This window comes from Apis laboriosa, unplaced genomic scaffold, assembly GCF_014066325.1.
Source record: "Apis laboriosa isolate Shangri-la unplaced genomic scaffold, ASM1406632v1 scaffold30_cov140, whole genome shotgun sequence".
In the NCBI taxonomy this organism is placed as follows: Eukaryota; Metazoa; Arthropoda; class Insecta; order Hymenoptera; family Apidae; genus Apis; species Apis laboriosa.
The window spans coordinates 2832244-2854307 of NW_025222776.1; the positions used below are offsets into that span (position 1 = coordinate 2832244).

General features: G+C 17.6%; 1 protein-coding gene across 1 annotated transcript in view; it reads right to left on the minus strand.

Annotated features, from left to right (window-relative positions):
• LOC122714423 (guanine nucleotide-binding protein G(o) subunit alpha) overlaps positions 1-22064 on the minus strand; it is a 100077-nt gene that overhangs the window by 64841 nt on the left and 13172 nt on the right. Inside the window, exon 2 of the mRNA XM_043935740.1 lies at positions 21057-21520. Coding sequence (XP_043791675.1) covers positions 21057-21174 — 118 coding nt within the window. The 5' untranslated portion in view covers positions 21175-21520. The remainder of the gene's footprint in view (positions 1-21056; positions 21521-22064) is intronic.

A 22064-nucleotide genomic window follows, 5' to 3' on the forward strand; every position in this document is an offset into this window, starting at 1 on the left:
ACAAATAATGTAAGACAATGTTTTTAAAATTGTAAATATATGTTTATATTATAAATATAAATGAAAAATCAATATATAATTATTTTACACAGAAAAATAAACAAAAAGTAGAATAAAATTTTATTGCTTTAGTTTTTATTTTTAACAAAATCGAAATTGAACATATAAAATAATAATAAAAAAATTATATATGTAATCAACAAATTTTCAAATTTAATTTTCTCGAAATTAATTTTTCAATGAAAAAAAATTTATTTTATATTTTTTCCCTATTCTATTTCTATTTGTATAGAATTATTTTCAATTAATAATTCATTTGTACTAATAAAAAATTAATCGATTTTATTTAAAATAAAATATTTTTTCAAAGTTGATTTACTCGAAAACGAAGCCACAGAAATTGTATTCTTTCGATTAATTTTTTAATCAATCATTTTTTGTCCAACTATATCATTCAATAATAGAAAACCTAATATATATAATATTATATATTTTTCTAAAATTTTAAAATAAATGTACTTTTTGTAAAATTTATTTTGATTAAATGACTCATTTTATTCATTTTTAAAGTATCTCTAAATTATCACATACGTGCACACACACACACACACACACACACACACACACACACACACACACACACATTATATCATTGCATATTGGAATAATAATTTTTCCAGAACTGAAAAAAGACAATATGATCATTGCTTGCAATGACAAATATATTTTTCAAATATATATCATTAATTTCATATGCATAAGAATATTTGCAGAATTATTTTTTGATTGATTTTAATTATCATTTTTTTATTTATAATAATTTGTGTCAATTATTATTTTTGTTTTATTTAAAATTGTTATGTTTTCTATTTAAAATTGATTGTGAAATCTTTAAATTGAAATAAAATATATATTATTTGAAATGGCATATTGTATCATTTAATAAATTTATGTTTTTATAATAATCTAAAAAACTAAAAAATATTACTGAGAAAAAGATGGAGAAACATAAGGATTAACAATTGAATGAATCGATTCCCTCGTTCTCCCGATTTAATGATATTTTTTTTGAAGATACTTAAAAATAAAGTCTATGAAAACAATTTAACAATTGAATAAAATTCATCAAGAAATTCAATAAATAATATAACAAACATAAAAATATTATAAAAATTATTGTTGAAAGAGCATGAAATTAAATTAACTAAATAGATAATTTCAATAGATCAAACTAATATTTTACATATAATTGAAAAAATTGATTATTGATGATAAATTATTAATAAAAAAATACATATAATTTATATATTATATATTATATTATATATAAATATATATAACTACTATTATAATTATATCAATTAATTAAATATATAATTATTAAATATTAATTATTATATAAATACATTATATTATTTTAATAAAAATTATTTAAAAATAATATAATAATATTCTTTTTATTCATTTTATGTGATATCTGAAACATTGAAATCATATGAATAAAATGTTTTTTTTAATATATGTATAGTATATGTAATTTTCTTCTTAATGTATGTATATATATATATAAATGAAGATCTTTTGGAAATTTAATTTAAATTATATATTTTAATAAATAAATAGTTATACTTTTTAAATGAAACACAAATAAAACAATGAATTTTTGTTAATTATGTTTTCACTTATGGTTTAAATTAAGTATATCTATTGAATTTTAAATGAATTTAAAATGAACGTTTGTAAATTAATCATTGCAAAATTTAATATTATCTCTACTGCAAATTTTATTTAATTAATTCAAAAAACGCATTATTATCATAACGCTGCCATTATTTATTCTATTTTTATATCGCCTTTAATTTTGACTATAATATAATTCTCATTATTATTTTCATATTTATTATTCTATTTATTATTTATTATTATTTTATTGTTACCTACAAATAAATTATATATTATTTTATATATTATGATAGATATATTATATATTATGCTAGAAATTTTATGATTCACAACGTGAGTAATGCATAATTTAATCCAAACATTAATAAATTATAAATACTAATTAATAAATACTATTTATGTGATGAAGTCATTGCAAGCAATGATCATATTGTCTTTTTTCAGTTCTTCTATATATATATATATATATATATATATATATATATGTCTATAATGTGAGCACGTATTGAATTAATTAGAAAGTTATTATTGTGTTTCAAATATCTCTTATCGAAGATTCAGCGAGCAAATGAACATTGGAAGAAGAATTTTTTTATAAAACCTAATTTTTTGTAAAATTTAAGATATATATTATATATGATATATATTATTATTATAATAATATTATTATTATATTAAGATTATATTATTATATAATGTGTTTTAATGAAATCTCTATTTATAAAAGATAACATATAATTCAAAAGATGGTATATCAAATTTATCAATTATATCAAATATATCAATTTTTTTTAAATAATATAACGTGATAATATCATTTGTTTTGACTGTCATTTGTCATTTTCTTTATATAAAGTAATCTTTTTAAGAAGATAATTTTTCATAAATCATTACTTTCTTATCTTATAATTTTTATTTATATCTTCAATTATTATTTTAATAAATAATTCAAAAATATAAAAAATGAAATTTTTTATCGTAGAGAATTCTTATCTTAAAATTAAAAATTAAATTAAATTTATTAATTTAAAATCGAGAAATTAAATTTATTTTTATGAAACAACACAATAGCTTGAGTGAACATCAACGAATGAAACATTTATAATATATCATAAATAAAAAAAATTATATTCATAAAAATATTTTTAATTTTTTATAATTTTATAAATTTAAATTTTGCTATTTAACCATATAAAAATGTTTAATATATAAACTGTTATTGTTTCTATAAAATAAAATATGTAAAATAATATAACAAGTTATGAACAAATATGAATAAATTATATGTAAATATTATAATATTATAGTCTGAATTATATTTTTCTTATCAATATTTTCGTAATTAATTTCTTTTTCTAAAAATTATTTAATGTAAAATAACAAATACAATAAACATATATTTTATCCACTTTCAATTAATTATTTTAATGAAAATAAGTATTAATTAAAATCGTTTGACATAATAAAGCTTTAAGTTATATAGTTTTACATTAAAAAATGATAATGCTTTTAATCTTACTAATAATTTTTTTTAGTAATTATCTTCTTCATTTATTTATATATTTAAAAATAAAATACAAGTTATAATTTTATTATCTAATATATTTAGTCAATATAAAATTTAATCATACTATATATAATTTTTGAAAGATTTTAAAAAATTATTATAATTTTCACTATATTAGTAAAATTTTTTAAAACTGAAAATGTTTTTTTCAATTGAATCACATGATAAATTAAATTATTTTAGTTAAAAAAAGAACAAAACAAATTTTTTCAAATTTTTCTTAAATAATATAATTTTCTTAAATAAAAATTAAAATATAATTGAATATCGCAATTTAAATATTAGTCTCATACAAATATACATGGAAATCCTGGAATATAATATGTTAAAAATACATACGGTTTCGCTTTATATAAATTTAATTTTGATGAATAATTTTAATTAAATTTATATTTGAATATTTTTTTTATATAATATAGTTTTATGTAATTTAAATAATAAAAAAAAAAAATAATATCTGCAATTATTTCTTCTAAGTTTTTTAATTTTATAGTCTCATTGAATATTTAATAGCTAATATATAAAATTTAATTTAATTTGAATTTAATTTAAATTGAATAGATTTAATGTAGTTTAAATAAATGAATAATTTTTGTCATATCATTTAAACATATGAATAAAAATAAAACAGTTATTCATCAATAGAACATTCAACATATTATTCATCAATTTATATATATATTATTTTTTATTATATTATATTATAAAGTATTATAAATTATTCTAAATATAAAATTTCTAATATAAATTATTATAATAAAAATTTTAAAAAATATTGAAAAAGAATTTTTAAAAATTATGGTGTTAATTTTTCAAATAAATAACTACAAAACAGAATCATGTTCTATAAATCTGATGATTCTATAATTTTATGCTAATAATATTATTAAAAATTACAGAAATTTGATGAAAAGTATATGTAGATATAATTTATCATAATCATGAATATATATATATATATATACATATATATAGTATATATAGTTATAATATACTATTTTTTATCATTTTTATGTTATATTATATTTTTATATTATATCCTTAATTGTTTTTAGATAATTATATTTTAGTAGTAAAAAATTTTCAGAAAATGAAATTAATAATTAATTTGTTATTTGATAATAAATCTATAGTTTTCCTATTATTGTTCCTATTATTGTAAAATTAAATAATAAATAATAATTATTAAGAAATATAATAATGCGAATATAATAAAAATAGTATAAAATCTAGTATAGTATATAAATTTTTAAATAAATATTTCAATAATAAATCTATTATTGAATGATTGTAAAATTACGAAAATATATCAGGAATGTAATAAATAGCTAAATAAAAAATTTTTTCGATTTTCAAGCAGAAAGAATTGACTGTTGAAAAATCTTGCGTTCATTCAATCGATCGAAGTAGAGACAAAGAATTTCTGGTTTTCTGTTCGGTATTCAAACCTGAGATTATTCAAGAGAAATCTAGGTTCTGTTTATTGGTGTTACCAATGACGTCATTCCTTTTGCTTGCGTATGCCATGAATATTTTCATCCCATTTATGCTGCAAGAAATACATACATTCGCTCTTTCTACTTCTACCTATGTATATCATTTGTTAATTTGAATGCGAATATAATTTCTATCTGGATATTACTAACAGGAAAATTGAAATTCTTTGCTAGTTTTTTATTTTTTTTTTAATCTATTATACATTTATACATTCATAGTCCTTTGTTAATAATTTAATTCATATTTTTATTATTTCTTATTTAAATTATTATTTTAATTTTAAATTAAATTATTAAATTATTATTTTAGATTTATTTAATTATTTAAGTTATTCTTTAATTATCATTTTATTTTATATAATTTGTTCATTTTATTTCATTATATTTCAAATTTAATAAATCATATTTATTAATTTTTACAAAAGAGAGAACAATATTAAAATTTTAAAATCTTGAAATCTTGAAATTTAAAATCTTGAAATTTATTAACTTTTTTACTTTTCTAAAATTTTTATATTAAAGAATTTCTTTTTATATAAATGATATAAAAAAACAAAAAATCAATAAAAATGAACTTCAAATTTTCAAATTTTTTCCTGTATTTAAAAATTATGATCTTTAAAAAAAAATTTTTTGTCACACATTTAATCCTTTTTTCAAATTAATAAAATTAATAATGAAATTCTAATAGAGATTAATTAATAAATAAAAGATATATATATATTTTTTATACATAAAATTGTATATATATTTATATTCTCTTGATTATGATTGTAAAATTAACAAAGAAATATAAATTAAAAAATAGATATCAAAAGATAAAATATTTTGCTTATATTTTAACAATTATAAGCAAAATAATTTTACATATTTTAAGTAACCTGATATCTATAAAATAATATTAAAAATTAATTATTTTACATTAAAGAAAAATAATTATAAAATATACAAAATTTTCATTCTATTATTAGCTAGCGTCTTTTTTATATTATTTTTAATATTAACAAAAAATATTATTTATAAAAAATGAAAGAATAAAATAATTTTTCAATTTCCTATCATCATTATTCTGCCATCAACATTTAAGTACAATGCTATATTGTTTTTATATCATATGAAAACAAATTCATTTTGTGCTATAGTTATATATAAATGATTTTCAAGATGTAAAAAAAGAAATATTTTGAATATTTATTAATATTTAAATATGTCTTTAAAAGTGAATGATAGAAGACCAATTATTTATATTTATATTATCTAAATAATTAATTAGCAAAATACATGAATATGTATATGAATTTAAATAAATATATCTAATAATATTTGTTCCGAGATACATATTTTGAAATTGTATTTGAAAATAATTAAAAAATAAATATATTTTTTGTGATATATTTCTTTTATTAGATATTTATTTTTTAAATATTTTAAACGTATTTGGATATTATATATACTTGTATATTTAAATATTGATTAGATGACAACTTCTATAAGTATGTTTATATTTATATATTTACAAATTTGATTTTTTCTTGACCAATTTTTTTTACTGATTCAAAAAAATCACTTGAAGATAAATCTATACAAATTTATTTTCAATTTAATTCAGATTATTAATTAATCAACATTTTCTATATTTTTTTATTACATTTTAATTTATTCAATATTTACCTTTTGCATTTTTCTTTATTATATTTTATATTATATTTTTGCCATTTACTTTTTATTATAATTAATTATCAAAATATTTATTTCTATTTCTATTATTCACAAAATAATATTAGTTGTATTCTAAACGAATATATTTGTTATCCAACCCGTTCCTGGAACTACGGTATATAATAATAAAAATAATTATTACAAAGTTCGCTGTTAACATAACGATTTATGTTATCACTAAAGTTCAAAGTTGCAAGTTCGATAAAATTCTAAATTCAAAAAGTTCTTGAAGGTTAGAAAATTCTAAAAGTTTGAAAGATTCAAAGGTTCTGAAAGTTTTAACTGTTCAAAAATTCTCCCAAAACGTTGACACTCTTTAAAGTCCCCTCCCCTCGATATTTATCTCGCGAGATCGCGAGATCAAATTATTAACGATAATAATACTGTGGACCCTCTAATTGAGCGACACTCTAATTCAAGGAAAATTTTTAAAATGAGACTGAAGGGCTACGCAATCCACAAGTCCGTTGTTTTCCCAGGAAACTGTTTCACAAGTTTTTACAATAATTCTTTTCAAATAGGATAATGCTGATTATCATTGAAACTAGCATAGCTGAAAAATGTCATTTTAAATCCCAAGACTAAATTAACACTCTAGCCACGCCGAAATATTTCTAAAATATATAAAACGAGGGATCGTCCAAATTTTTTTCTCAAAAACAGCATTGTCCTCGCACTATGTCATATATTCAATGTCAATATTAATACACAATATTATTATTTGATAGAAAAGATGGTAATACTTATGCAATGAATATAATGGAATATAAAAATTTGAAGTATAATGAAAAATATCTGAATAATAAAAACATAGAAGAAATAATTTTCATTATGAACATATCTTCATAATGAATAATAATAAAAAATAAATCATATTCAGTTGTATGTATTATAATATTATATATTATAATATTATTATAAGAAATATTATATATTATAATAAGAATACAATTTTAGATAAACGATAACTCTATATATTCAGTATTTCTCACTAATGCAATATATCTAAATTATACATATATACATATATATATACAATTTTAGATACATATATATAAAATATTCCCTTCTTAATAATAAAGAAAAAAATTAACTACAAAATGTTTTTTTCCACTAATTTAATTTGTTTATGTGAAAAATGGATACAAATATAAAATACAAATCAATGAAATATTGTTTGAAAAAATTTATTTATTATTCATTTAAAAATATTGATTTTTGTTATTTATGAAAAAAATTTTTTTTCAATATTTTTGCATTATATAATATCTAGTATTTTTTTTTAATAAAATCCATTTTGATTTATTATCAAAATTTTTTTCGAAATATACTACTTTGAATTTGTTTCATTTTGCTCATAATAAAAAGGAAAGATTTTAGATTATAAAGATTTAAAATTATTTTTTTCAAATAGGAGGTTAATAGAGTTAAATATATATTATTTGGTTTTTTGAACATAAAAAAAAATACATTTCAATATTTTTTATTTATATATGGAAAAAATTGTGAAAATGAAATAACTTCAAAACGAGCCTATCTTGAGCAAAAGAATTCTATTATTATAAATCAAATTTGCTTTTAGAAAGAAAAATAAATATAATTATAAAATTTAATATAAATTTAATTATAAAACAGATATAATTATAAAAATAAAATTTTAAAAAACTATATATTAGAATATTTTCGTTATATAATAAAAATCAGAATTTTTTATTCATTTATCTACATGACAAAATTTATCTAATATGATAAGTAATTTTTTACAGTCAGATCCAATACATTAATTTAAGAAATTTAAGAAAACTTTTTATTTGTTTTTTTCAAATCTTTCAAATATATTCTATTATATATCATTCCCCTCTTTTTTTCTTTCATAAATAAATCAAATTTATAGAAAAAAATTTTAATTGAAATTGATTTTTTTCTTAATAATTAGAAGAATAAGGACGTATTATAAGAATACATATGTAAAATACATTATTTAAACTTATTAATATATTAACTTCAAAAAAATTGCAAATTAAAATGTGCTATCATTTTGTTTTTGTTTCAGAAAAATAGATATTTATTAATGTATTGACATGAAATGCTCTGTTGTAAATATAAGAAATTGATATACATATGCGAACCATTCGTTAAAAATTAACGGTAAACTTAGTAATAGAAATTGAATTTACATATTACAATGAGTCAATAAGATATTCGAATTGTATTCTATCTTGTTAAAATTCTTTTGTATTTAAATTTCTCATGACTTCCGTCTATTTATAATTGAACAATTATAGATAATTAATTAATCAATTAATTAAATTCTTCTTTTCCATAAAATATAATTTTTTATGATAGTAACATCAATTTATTATTATAAATTTGCTGTATTTTATTTTATTTATTTAATTTTTTCAATAATATCTTTATAATTTGTTTGAATGTAATTATCATCATAAAAGAAGAAAATTACTAATTATAAAGAAGAAGAAACAATTATTAATATATATTTTTTAATATATAATATATAATATAATAATATATATAATATATTTATATGTGTTAATCAACAAAATTAATGAAAAATTTATCTCATATGAGACAAATTCATTTTTTGGAAAAAATAATAGGAATAATTTTCAAATAATAGAAGAAATTCATACATTAATTAATTTATTTGAATTATTTTTTACAAAAAATATTATATTATCTATTTATATCGAAAAATAATTAGTTTGGTATATTTTTTTACTATTAGAATTTAGAAATAAGAATTAAATATTTTAACTTGCTAGCTCCTAAATATTTCATTTCAATTTCTACTGGATGTTACGTTATTTTACATTATTTCACATTATTTAGAAAGAAAATATTATATTTAATAAAATATTTATTAATAAAATATTTTACTCTATTATCTACAAATTTTTATTACTTTATGTAATTATTATATGCGAAGATTATTTAATTACGCGTAGATTATTTAATTATTAAAGGAAACCGTCTTAAAAAAAAAATTGAAAAACTATTCTATTCTATCTTTGTATTTGATTTTCTCAATTTCATTAAATACTTCAGCGTTTCAAATCTGTCACCATATATATAGAATTTTTTTTTTTTCATTCTCTTTTTTTCAATATCTAAAAAAAAAATTTTCATCTCTCTATGCTTGTATATGCTATTTTGCTTCTGCTATTAAATGTTTGCTCTTGCCTTTCTTTGCTTTCTAACACTTTTGTCGTCTTGATAAAATATTTTTCGTTATATGACTATTATATTTTATTCTATCTGTTGATGTTTTATCATATTTTTTCTTTTCATAGTCAATTTCTTTTAATTTCCTTTTTTTTCTAGTTCTTCATTCTATTTTCTTTTAGATAACTGACCTTTTTTATTATACTATTTTGCTGTTTCCTCTTTTTTTTTCTTTTTTATAACATTATTTTTTTTCTTTTTTATAAAATTGTTTCTTTTTCCTTTTTTTATACTCTTCTTAAATTCATTATTCTTTTCCCTGCTTTATTGTATCTTTTTTATTTCTTCGAGCTTATATAAACTGGACTGTATATATTTAAATATTCATTTTTAGTTGCACCAATTTTATTCTCTAAACTAAAATTTTGCGATTTTTGAAACACTGCCATTTTCAACTTATTCAACAATATCTTATTTTGTAATCCGATTTAAATTTCTGTTTCTTCTATACTTTCTATACTTTCTTCCTATAATTCTTTCTCTTATGTTACTTACTCTTTTTATTTTTTTTTTTTTCAATATACTATATTTCTATTTCTTTCGAATAATTATTTTAATTATTTATCATTTTTCTATACTTAATCATATCTTTTGTCTAATCTTTTAATTTTTAATTACTTTTTCTAATTAATAATAGAATTACATTCATGTATATCAAAAATTAAAAAATATTATTTTTTCTATAGTAATTCTTTTCTTTGTAAATTTTAATTGAATGACAAGCACTTCTATTCTCTTGTTCAAAATTTTTTCGACTTTTTCTTATTTATCCTTTTTCATGTATTTTTACTTTCTTTATTTATTTTATTAATCTTTTTTTTTTAATTATTTTTTAATATTTTTTCATAATTTGTCAGGCTTCATTGTCAAATGCTGTTTCTAAATTTCTTTTGCAAGAATCTTTTTCTTCTTGTGCTATTATTTTACAATTTCAATCAATTTGAGAATCCATGCCAAATCTTTTGATAATCTTTTCTAATAGTATTTTCTTTTTTATGATTTTATAAGACAATTAATATATTTATGAAACAAATTTTTTAGAAGATAAAACAAACAAAATTAATTAGTCAGTATTTAAAAATGTCGATTAATTATTTATTAAATTATAAGTATATCTGTGTTGAAGTGTATCTTAAATGAAAGAATATAAAGATAGAATAAGACAATTTTATCTTCGTTATTCTGTCGTCTTATTTTATCTCCGCTTCGCTTCATCTAATGCAAATTTAAATTATTTATAATTTAATAAACAATAAACAAATTAATAAACAAACTTCTATTTTTTGTATTTTTATATTCATTTTGTATTTTTTGAATATTTTTGTATTCATTTTTTATTCAATTTTTATATTCATTTTGTTTTTTAGAATTAATTTTCCTAGAAAAATAACTCACTCATTTAAAGAATTCAATATTGTATATGTTGCTAAATAATCATTATTTACTATTAATTTATAATGTGGTAACTATTATTAAATTGAACGATATATTTAAAAAAATTATATATATGAATTTTTAAGATAAGATGATGAATTAAATCAAAATATTATTGTTTAATATATATTTAAAATAACTTTAATAAATATTAATAATTTAATCATTTAGAAATATTTAATCAGTGTATTAAAATATTTATTTTAAAAATATACAAATTTAGATTTAAATTAATACTTAACATTTTTTTAAATTATATTCTAATATCTTTTATTCTATTCAAAATATCATTTATTATTTTATTATATAAAAATTCTGTTATATGAAATTTTTTTGTCAAATTCATATAACATCGATTTTATTTTATAATAAAACAAATTATAAGATAGAAAATATAAGATTTATATTAAGCAATTTACAAATCGAGTTTATTTATTAATTCCAATTTATTAACTTAAATTTATTTTATTCAATTTTGTTTCACATAAAATATATTAATGATTAAAAATGATTTAAAATCGATCAATCAAAAATTACTTAATAATAAACACAATTTTAATAAAAGATTATTAAATTATATCTAGACAATATGCATAATAAATATTAAAATATTACATGATTTATAGGTTAATTTAATATCAGTAACAGTTTATTTCATGAAATAAAACATATACAAAATATATTCGTGAGACCTTTCGTTGAGTCTATTCTGGAGGTTACATAAACATAAAAATATATAAGTATATATGTATATATTTAGTATGTAAAAATATTAATTATTAATTATGTTATAAGCAATTTAAATTTGTATTATAAAGTGAAATAAGACTGCGGTATGACAGAAAGAGAGGGATTTTACTCTATTTTCATTTCTACGAACTTTAATTGTTTATAATATAAATAAACTTCATCTAACTTTAACTTCGTATTTGTTTTAGTCTCTAGAATCAATTCTATAAAGTTAATCTATGAATATAATAACTGTATAATTTTATAATGTTCAGATAATTTTTAAAAGAATAAATAGAATAATAAATTAAAAATAAAATAATAAAATAAATACAAAAAAATTTAGAAACTTAAGATATAAATTTGAAAATAGACGTCAGTACTATTAACATAAAATGAAGATTTTGAAAATGTTATGAAATATATTTTATAATTAAGATTGTATAGAATTAAGTTTAATTCTTTATATAACAATAGAAATAGTGTATTATTCAAATACACAAATAAAGGCGATTTTACATAAAAAAAAATAAATAAATAAAATATAGAATAAATTTTTATAAATTCGAAAATATGAAATAAAATTTTTTCATTTGAAACTTTCAGAAGTCTGAAAAATTTCTAAATACAATTAAAACTGACTATTTTCCAATTAGATACAAATAAATTATTTATAGATAATTGTTCTACATGTAACAATAAGCAAAAAAAATATAGAATAAAATTAATTTATTTAAATTCTTGTTTTAAAAAAATTGAAATTGAATATCAATGAAAAAATATAATCCATGAATTTTTAAATTTCATTTTCTCCGAAATTAATTTTTGAATGAAAAATATTTATTCTACATTTTTTGCTTATTCTTACATATAGAACAATTATCTATAAATTTATTTGTATCTAATCGTGAAAATTTCAATTTTATTTCAATTTTATTTTATTTCATTGTATTTTTTAATTTCTTTTTTATTCAAAATACCTCATAAAGAAATTTTATTTTATATTTTTAACTTATTTTTTTCACATAAAATTGTGCAATTATATTACCAGATATATCCTATATTAATATATTCATTGAACATTTTTAAAAAATTTTAGAACTCAAAATAAACACAAAAAAGTTTATTTATTAAATTGTAAGCAATTTAAATTTGCATTAGATGAAATGAAATAAAGATTAAATCTCCATCACACTTTACTAATATTCATATTCTATATTTAATATTCATTTTGCAAATCTTCTAATCAATAAATAAATCTCAACTAATATTTTTTATTATTTATTTGTATTAACTTTGTATTTATTTTAGTTTCTAAAATTGATTTTTTTAAAGTATTCTATAATATACATATTAATATTGTACATGTTTAAACTATTTATGATTGCGAAAATTTTTATATATTTATCAATTTTATATCAATTAAATCTATATCAATAGAATGTTTTAATTAAGTTAAATTTAAATTTTCAATTCATTAAACTGCCATAATTATTTAGAAAATGATAATCATCTTTGATTTCGATGATTTTTTTATGTTGTAAAATCAATTTTTTTTTTCATACATGTAATCGCCTGATCTTAGTCTTTGAGATATTTGCAAAAAATTTCTATTATTATTGAATTATTATTGAAATACTATTGAATTTCATCTATACGTATGCATTTATCAGCATATGTGTTAATATATCTACTATTTTTATAAACCACAGTGATCGATATTCAAAATGTATAACGAATAAATCAATTAAAAAACTATTTTCTCATGAATTTTGAAGTAATCACGGAGTGAGAAAATAAAATATAATATATAATATATAAAATATAATAAAATATAAAATATAAAATATTTATAATATATTTTTATAATATAATATAATAAAATATAAAATATAAAATATAAAATAATTAGAAATTGAAATTACGAAAAAATTATAAAATGAGAATCATAAATATAAAATATAAGACTGATATTGTTATAACTTGATTAATTTCGGTTGTCCAAAAATTGTTTTATATTTTATTTTTGCATTGCACAGATTCGAAGTTCCTCAAAATTTATTATGGATACAAATAATAAATAAAATTATTTATGATAATATTAATCTATTCGATTTCATTTTGTACGATATTATTGCTTGCTACATTTATCACGATATGTTTATAGAAACAATAGATAAGCAATGTAAAGATCGCATATTGACACATATGCTATCGCGGCGCATTCATATAGATTTTAGATTTACTGTTGCTATAATTTGGTATAAATAAAAACTCGAAAATTAAAATCAAGTGGCGATTACATATTCAAGAAAAATTTTTAGAAAATTTCTAGATTTGTATAATATATTATTAAAAAATCATCGAAATAGAAAATAATAATAAAAATAATCACCTCATTCTACGACAGTTTATATAGTTATTATAGAAGAAAATCAAATATTTTTATTATTTATATAATAATATAATAGAAAACAGATTAAGATATATAATTATTTAAATTAGATGAGACTTCGTAATTTTTAAGTTTCTGAAATATATTGTTATTCAAAATTAAAATTTTGAATAATTTTTTCCTCTTTTATTATTATTGTTCAGTCTTAGTTTTAAAGACATTTATAACAAGTTAATTAATTCTGAGATGTTAGCAAAAAACTTTTGATATATATATATATAATAAACAATTATATTGAATTCTGTTTACTATATTCATTTGTGGTACAGAATAGACAGATTTATCACTTAGCAATCTTTTTATATTATTCATCGATTCCACATAATTCTAGGAAATATTCTAGGAAATTCATTTTAGGAAAACTTACATAGATAAAATTCAAATTAAATTGCTCTATATATCAATCTTATCTATTCCACAGAGTTAATTTAAAAAATTGCAATGATTAAAATTTTTTTCTAATATAAAAATTGACACAAATCCGATTTAAAAACTTTGCATGGATTAAGTTTAGCATTAATTAAGGAAATAATTAATTTTTATTATTATAAATTTGGTTGTGGAGAGATATATCATATATAAGATGTATTCTACGGTTCCAAAACTAGATATTTAAGAAGAATTTTATTTTAAAAAAGTTAATCAGAGTTTGAATTAAATTTGAATTCAAGATTAATGATGCAACATGTGCATTGTAAATATTTCTTCATATAGTACGTACGATCGCATGATAAATTTTTTCAAGTAAGATATAAAATAATGTAAAATAATGTAAAATATAAAAAATGAAAAAAGTTTTTCACATATTCTGTTTTTTTGCATTCTTTTATGCATTTTATTTATGCATTCAATACAATATTATCACCAATATTATTTTATTATTTTCAATTTCGTATTTTTCATTTTTTTACAACTGTTTTTTTTAATTTTATCAAAAATAAATATCTATCATTGGGAATACCATTTGATTTTGAATTGACGCGGTCTCGAATATATCAATAAAAAAAATATTTTTATTAAGAAATTCTTAAAACTAAATCATGTTCACTAGTATTTATAATTTTTAAATGTTAAACACTTAATAACATTATATATATATAATGTTATATATATATAATGTTATATATATATAACATAAATTATCTTAAAGAAGATTAATAATAACTTCAATTCTTTAGCAATATAATAATTACAAGTATTTAAAATTAATAAAATTAATAAAAAAAATATTTAAAATTTAAAAAGTAAATTTAAAAATAATTATTCTTTTATTATTAAAATTTTCAAAATTATCATATACAAAAAATTTTTTATCTTTTCATAAACAATAAATTTTAATAATTACGTTATGCATAGTAATATTTAAAATATGAAATTTTTATAATTAACTTATATAAATTGTCTAAATTTGGTTCGAAATGTATTGTAAAAGAATTAATCAATCGCATTATGATTTCTATATAAATAAAAAATAAAAATATGTAAAAATATTTTAAGTATAGAATTTATAATACTTCCTTTTTGACATTATAATAAATATAATTATATTATTTACTCAAATATTTTATTAAGAGGATTATCCTTTTAAAATGGAAAATTTTGAACTTAAATTACAATTAAAACAATATTGAAAAACATAAATTTTTAATATATGTATATATACAATATCTTATTTATTAATAAATTTTACTATTAGAATTTATTTATATATTTTTTCAATTTTTTTCTAAAAAAATCTTGAAAATGTTGAAAATTGAGCGGTTCTAATTTGATTTCTTGCGACTATGGTTTAAAAAATTGATGATTTATGGGAAAAAACTCAGATTATAATTTTTTTTATTAAAAATTTATTAAATTAATACAAAAATTTCAAAAATCAATAATAAAATGAAATATATTGCTAATTTAAAAGTATTAATTAATTTCAAATCTAACTATAAAATTTCATACTTCTTACGAATAGACTATATGAATAAAGCTACACGAGATTAAACTATTTATTATATCTTGAGAAACATATATATACGTGCGAAATATTCTAAATGTAAATAAATACAAATTTTTTTATCTATGTGTAAGAATCAGTTTTCTGTTTTTTAATATTGAATTGTATTGAACTTATTATATATCTTTTAAAATTTGAATATTACTGTTTTTTGTTTCATGTGCAATATATTTTAATAATTGATATAATAAAATAATTAGGTTTTTTTTAAATTAAAATTTTTTTTATTTATAAAGAAATTGTATATTATTTTATTTCTTAAAATAATCAGAATAAAATAGAATAGTTATTATATTCAATAAATTTGTTTTGTCTTTTTTATATGTCAATGTTTTATATGTTCAATGTTTGAAATATATCTTCTAAATGATTTTGAAATAATCTGAATACAAGTCATATAAACTCAAATTAAAAAAATAATCTAATAATTAAGAAATCAGAAAATTCATCTTCCAAGGAATAAATCAAATATTTTTATGAAATGATAATTTATATATAAAATGTTATCTTTCATGACCAATAAAGATTTTTTTCTTAATTTTTTCATTTCATGATAGGTAATAAAAATAAATTATTTAATGTCGACAATATACATATATTTACTGTCAGATTTAAAATCGAATTAATCGAATTATATAATATTTTTTTTATTTATTTGTTTATTTTTAGATTTTCTTTTTTATACTATTACTTTATTTCCATTATATGTTATTTATATATATAATTATTAATTATGAAATGATATAACTTGCATTTCGCACGCTTACCATTAAATTTATTTTATTCAGTTTTTCTATTAATTCTTTTATATTTATATTCATCTTTTTACATTTTTTATATTATTAATATATTATAATATATTATCTAAGAGTACATTTGATTCATATGTATTCAAGAGTACATTCATATTTTTTTTATATTTTCATACTTACAGTATAACATCTATATTTTTTTTCTTTTTCAATATAGTGCTTCTTTATTATATATATATTAAATCTATCTTTTTACATTTTTTTTTAATTAATATATTTTATTTTTTATTTTGATCATTCTTTTTATCATTCCTTTTTTTATTATATATATTTCAATATATATATGTATATGTAGAATGCTTTATATTATCTTATAGTTTTATCTACGTACATTCACTTATATCTTTATTATCTTTGTATGTAATAACATGAAAAAATATCATATACAATTTTTAGTATGAATAATGACATAATATAATGTAAATATTTTTTATATTATATTATGATGCGTTAAAGATATTTTAAAATCATTAGTATATTTTTTATCAATGTTGTTGAATTTTTATTTTTATGTGAAAGAAATACAAAGAATTATCAATGAAATAATTTTTTTTATCTTAAAGAAAATATTCGTTTGTTACGAAGCAAAGTTAAAATCTTTGAATTATTAAATCACATGCACGTTTTATTATCTCTGAATTTATTCTGTACATACCGCAATAATTTGTTCTTTCATGTCTTCCGACGTAATTAGCATTTCTTGATAAACAATTCTTTTTAGAATTTTTTAGAGAAAGAAATCCAATGGCATTAAATCAAGAAATCGAGGACTTATATTGTATAATATTGTCTATTCATCGATGTGAATAAAATTCACGATCATTTTAAGCATTATATGTTAAACATTGTGTTACAGTTATATTATTTAATAACTATTTAACAATATTTTTTAATAAACATATTTCATGTAAAATATTCATAGCATTCTCTAATAAAAGTTTCATCTACAAAATACAATAATTATTTTATTACAAATAATTCTGCATATTGATTATTTATTATATTTTACTGATATACAACCAATATGGATTATTACAGTAATACACATTATATAAATTTAGATTTAGTTGAATGAATGAATTTCCAGAGCTTCATTGATGAATAAAATTTAAGAAAGAAATATCTTATTCAAAATAATTCATAAAATCTGTACCATAACTTTAAATAGAGAATATAGATGACATTTATATTATGAAAGAATTTAATATATATATATATATTTTATAATTTATAATTTCCATTTTGAGAAACAAAGTTTTCTTTTTTCATTACTCTTTTTTGATGATAAAATTTGCTCAATTTTCTTTTATAAATTTTTATAATTTTTTATAAAATCTTTTAAAAAATCAATTTGAAGAATGTAATTGAAAACTGTTCAACATATGAATATTATCAAGATAATAATAAATTATATATATTACATACATATAATATATTATATATTACATACATATAATATATTATTATATTATATTATATTATATATATTCAGAAATCTTTATTTTTAATTAAAATTTTAAACTATATTTTAAAATAATATATTTATTTTCTCTCATATTTTTTATTTTGCTATCTGCTTATTTGCTATCTTATACAAATGCATTCTATATATTTATTTTCTTCTATTAAATCCATTTACCTTCATGTTTTTTTAAATACATTTATTATTTTTTTTTGTTATTTTTTTTTCTATTCTTGTTCATTATAATAATTTTTTTTTATCAATTTTAATTTGATCATGATTGTTGAATATTAAACATTGTTATTTCTTTTTTTTCTTTTTATTTGAATTTTATTAAATAACTCTATTTTTCTTTCTTATTTCTTTGTCTATTCCAATATTTTTTTAAAATTAAACTTTCCATTTATTTTCAAATATTTCATTTTCTATCTTAATATCCCTCTTTTTTGTGTTTGTAAACTTTTTCCTTAATGAACTTATTATTAATCTCTAATATGAATGATAAATAAATGCATGATAGAATGAATGAGAAATTTTAACGAATGATTTAATCATCAGTATATAGTAATACTTAATGCGTATAATGATGAGTGATTATAATCATGATAATATAATAATAATAATAAAATAATAAATAATGATAATAAGTGACCATACAATACAATAAATATTCGATGATAGATAATTAAAATCATTTGATTTTAAGGATTATAAGGGTTGATTATAAAGGATTAATAACAATATTTTTTTTTTCTTTTCTTTTTCGCATTTTTATCTACTTTTTCATTGCATTTTCTATTATTTTCTATATAAATATCTTTTTTAATTTCTTTTTTTTCTGATTTTTCTTGTGTTTTTTTTTCTATTTTCATTCTATCATTATTTTATTTTTTTTCTCTATTTATAATGCTATTTTATTATAAATTCTTTATTATTTATTTTATTTTTTATTTTTCTTATATATCTTTTATTTTATTATATTTTCTTTTAACATCATTATATAACATATTATACTAATTTTTGTTCTTATTTGTTTTCTTTTTTATTAAATTTTTCATAATGTTATTTTTTCATTTTATATTTTATAATTTAATTTTTGATTTTTTTCTTTTTCATTTTTTTCTCTATTCTTTTTTTTATTCTTTTTCTTTATTTCTTTCCTTCATGTACCCTTTAAATTTTATTTTACTTTCTTTGTCTTTATTGATCTCTTTCTCTTTTCCTACATTTTCAATATTTTTTTAATTTTTCTTTTTCTTGTTGATGTATCACTACTGTATCCGATGTTTAATTTTATATTTTTCCAATCCGTAATTTTATATTAAAATTTTTCTTTCTAAATCTATATATTTTTTTTTTCTTTATCTTTAGAAATCATTTCCTCATGTAATATTATAACATTATATATAATACATTACGTGTTTTGCATTATATTAATTTTGCTATGTTTTACTTGATCTTATTTTGTCTACACTTTGAAAGCATAGTTTGAACATAAATAATTCTTAATATATGTATATAATTTTTTTTTTTAAATGATTAAACTATCAATGTAAAATGAAATAATATAAAAATTAATTTTACTTAAATTTACTTTTTCTGTTAATATACAATTTTTTTAAAATATAGTGAATATCTAATAGTTATTTAATTTAATAATTAATTATTAAATATTTAGTTATTTAATACTTTATTTAATCAAATAGTTGTAATCGAATTATAATCAATTGTACAAATGTATAACCTAATCGAGTTTGTTATTAATATTTACATCGTTTTGCAAATGTTTACAGTAAATATATTATTATAATGATATAAATATTAGCTAATGATATCATACTTGTAACATTCAACTTCTTTAATACTTAATATAATAATAATACATGTTATTTAGAAGAATTTTTTTAAAGAATGAGAATGTAATTGATTATTTCTAATAAATTGAATAAAACTTTCAAATAGACATACAATTTCACATTTATGAATCATATTATAATACGATTTGAATATTTTTTTTGCTCCGTGTCAAAAGTGTGAACATAGCAGCAATTATAATCAATATCCATGTGAAAAGAATAACTAGATGCTATTTATGAAATGATTAATGAATATTATACACGACATTTTGATATTTGATTAAAATATTAAATATATCTTCAATTTTTATTTAATATTTAAAAAATTATTTTATAATGTTATAATATTACATATTAGAATGCAAATCCATTTGAAAATAAAATTTTTATAAATTTCTATAAATTGTTCTCGAAAATTATTTTTCGCTAATGAATATTGCATTAAGTTAAATGAAATCGCGGAAATCATACGAATATAAGGATATATATAAAGGATTATCAACGCACAATATATAATAAAAATTTCTTATCTTTTCTCCGATTAATATTGAATTTTATTCTATGATGAGAAACATACAAAAATAAATGTACTTACCAAGTAATAGCAACTTGATGTCCTTGGCGGCTTGAATACCATCTTCCTTGAGATTTTTCTCGATCTGTTTGCTACGGGCCAGTGCGGCCCGCTCTTCCGCGGACATGGCGCAGCCCATCTTGCCACAGGTTGCCTTCACAAACGCCACCACCAAGCTTCTGTTCTTTTCCTCGTCGACCAGAAAACCGTTACTCTACTCTTTTCGTGGTCACTATCACCACCAATCACGGCTCGCGACTCACGTCGCAGGAGTCGTCTTTTCCACGGTCACCACCACCCTCCTCCGCCACCACCTCCTGCCCGTCACTTCCGCCGCCACCCTTCGACACTTACTCCCCGGCGTCTTCGTCTTCTTCGTCTTCGTTGTTTCTCTCCTTCTCACTAGCTACTGCTCCGCGACACTTGCCGCTTCCTACTGACGAAGCCCGCCACCCTGGAGTTTAATTCTCTCGCAAGCACTAGTTCTGTAACATCAATATTTACAATTTATATTTGTGATATCACTTATTGAATCATATCTATTATTTATTTATTAATTCTATTCTATTATTCGTATATTCATAATAGGTTAATTATATATTGTAGAAAGGTTGTTCCTATCATTTTGATCTTCATATATATATTCATGTCAAGGATATCATTCAGAATAATTTTTTCTTATAACTTAATCGGTAATTTCTTATAAATTCCAAAATATTTGCCGAAAAGAATTGTTACTATTACATAAAATTTTATTTAAACATCTCATATAATAAGTAATATTCAGTATACGAGTTGTTGTTCATAAATTGTTCATAAATAAATATATACATAATATAAACATAATATAAAAAGAATTAGCTAATATTGACATTTACATCTATCCATTAAAAAATTAGATATTTTTCGAATCCATTAAAAAATGCAAAAGTGAAATATAAAATAATTTTCATATAATCGAAGTTACAATAACAATTATTAAAGAGAAGATTGATGTTATTTTTATTGCAACTTATTTCATATAATAAA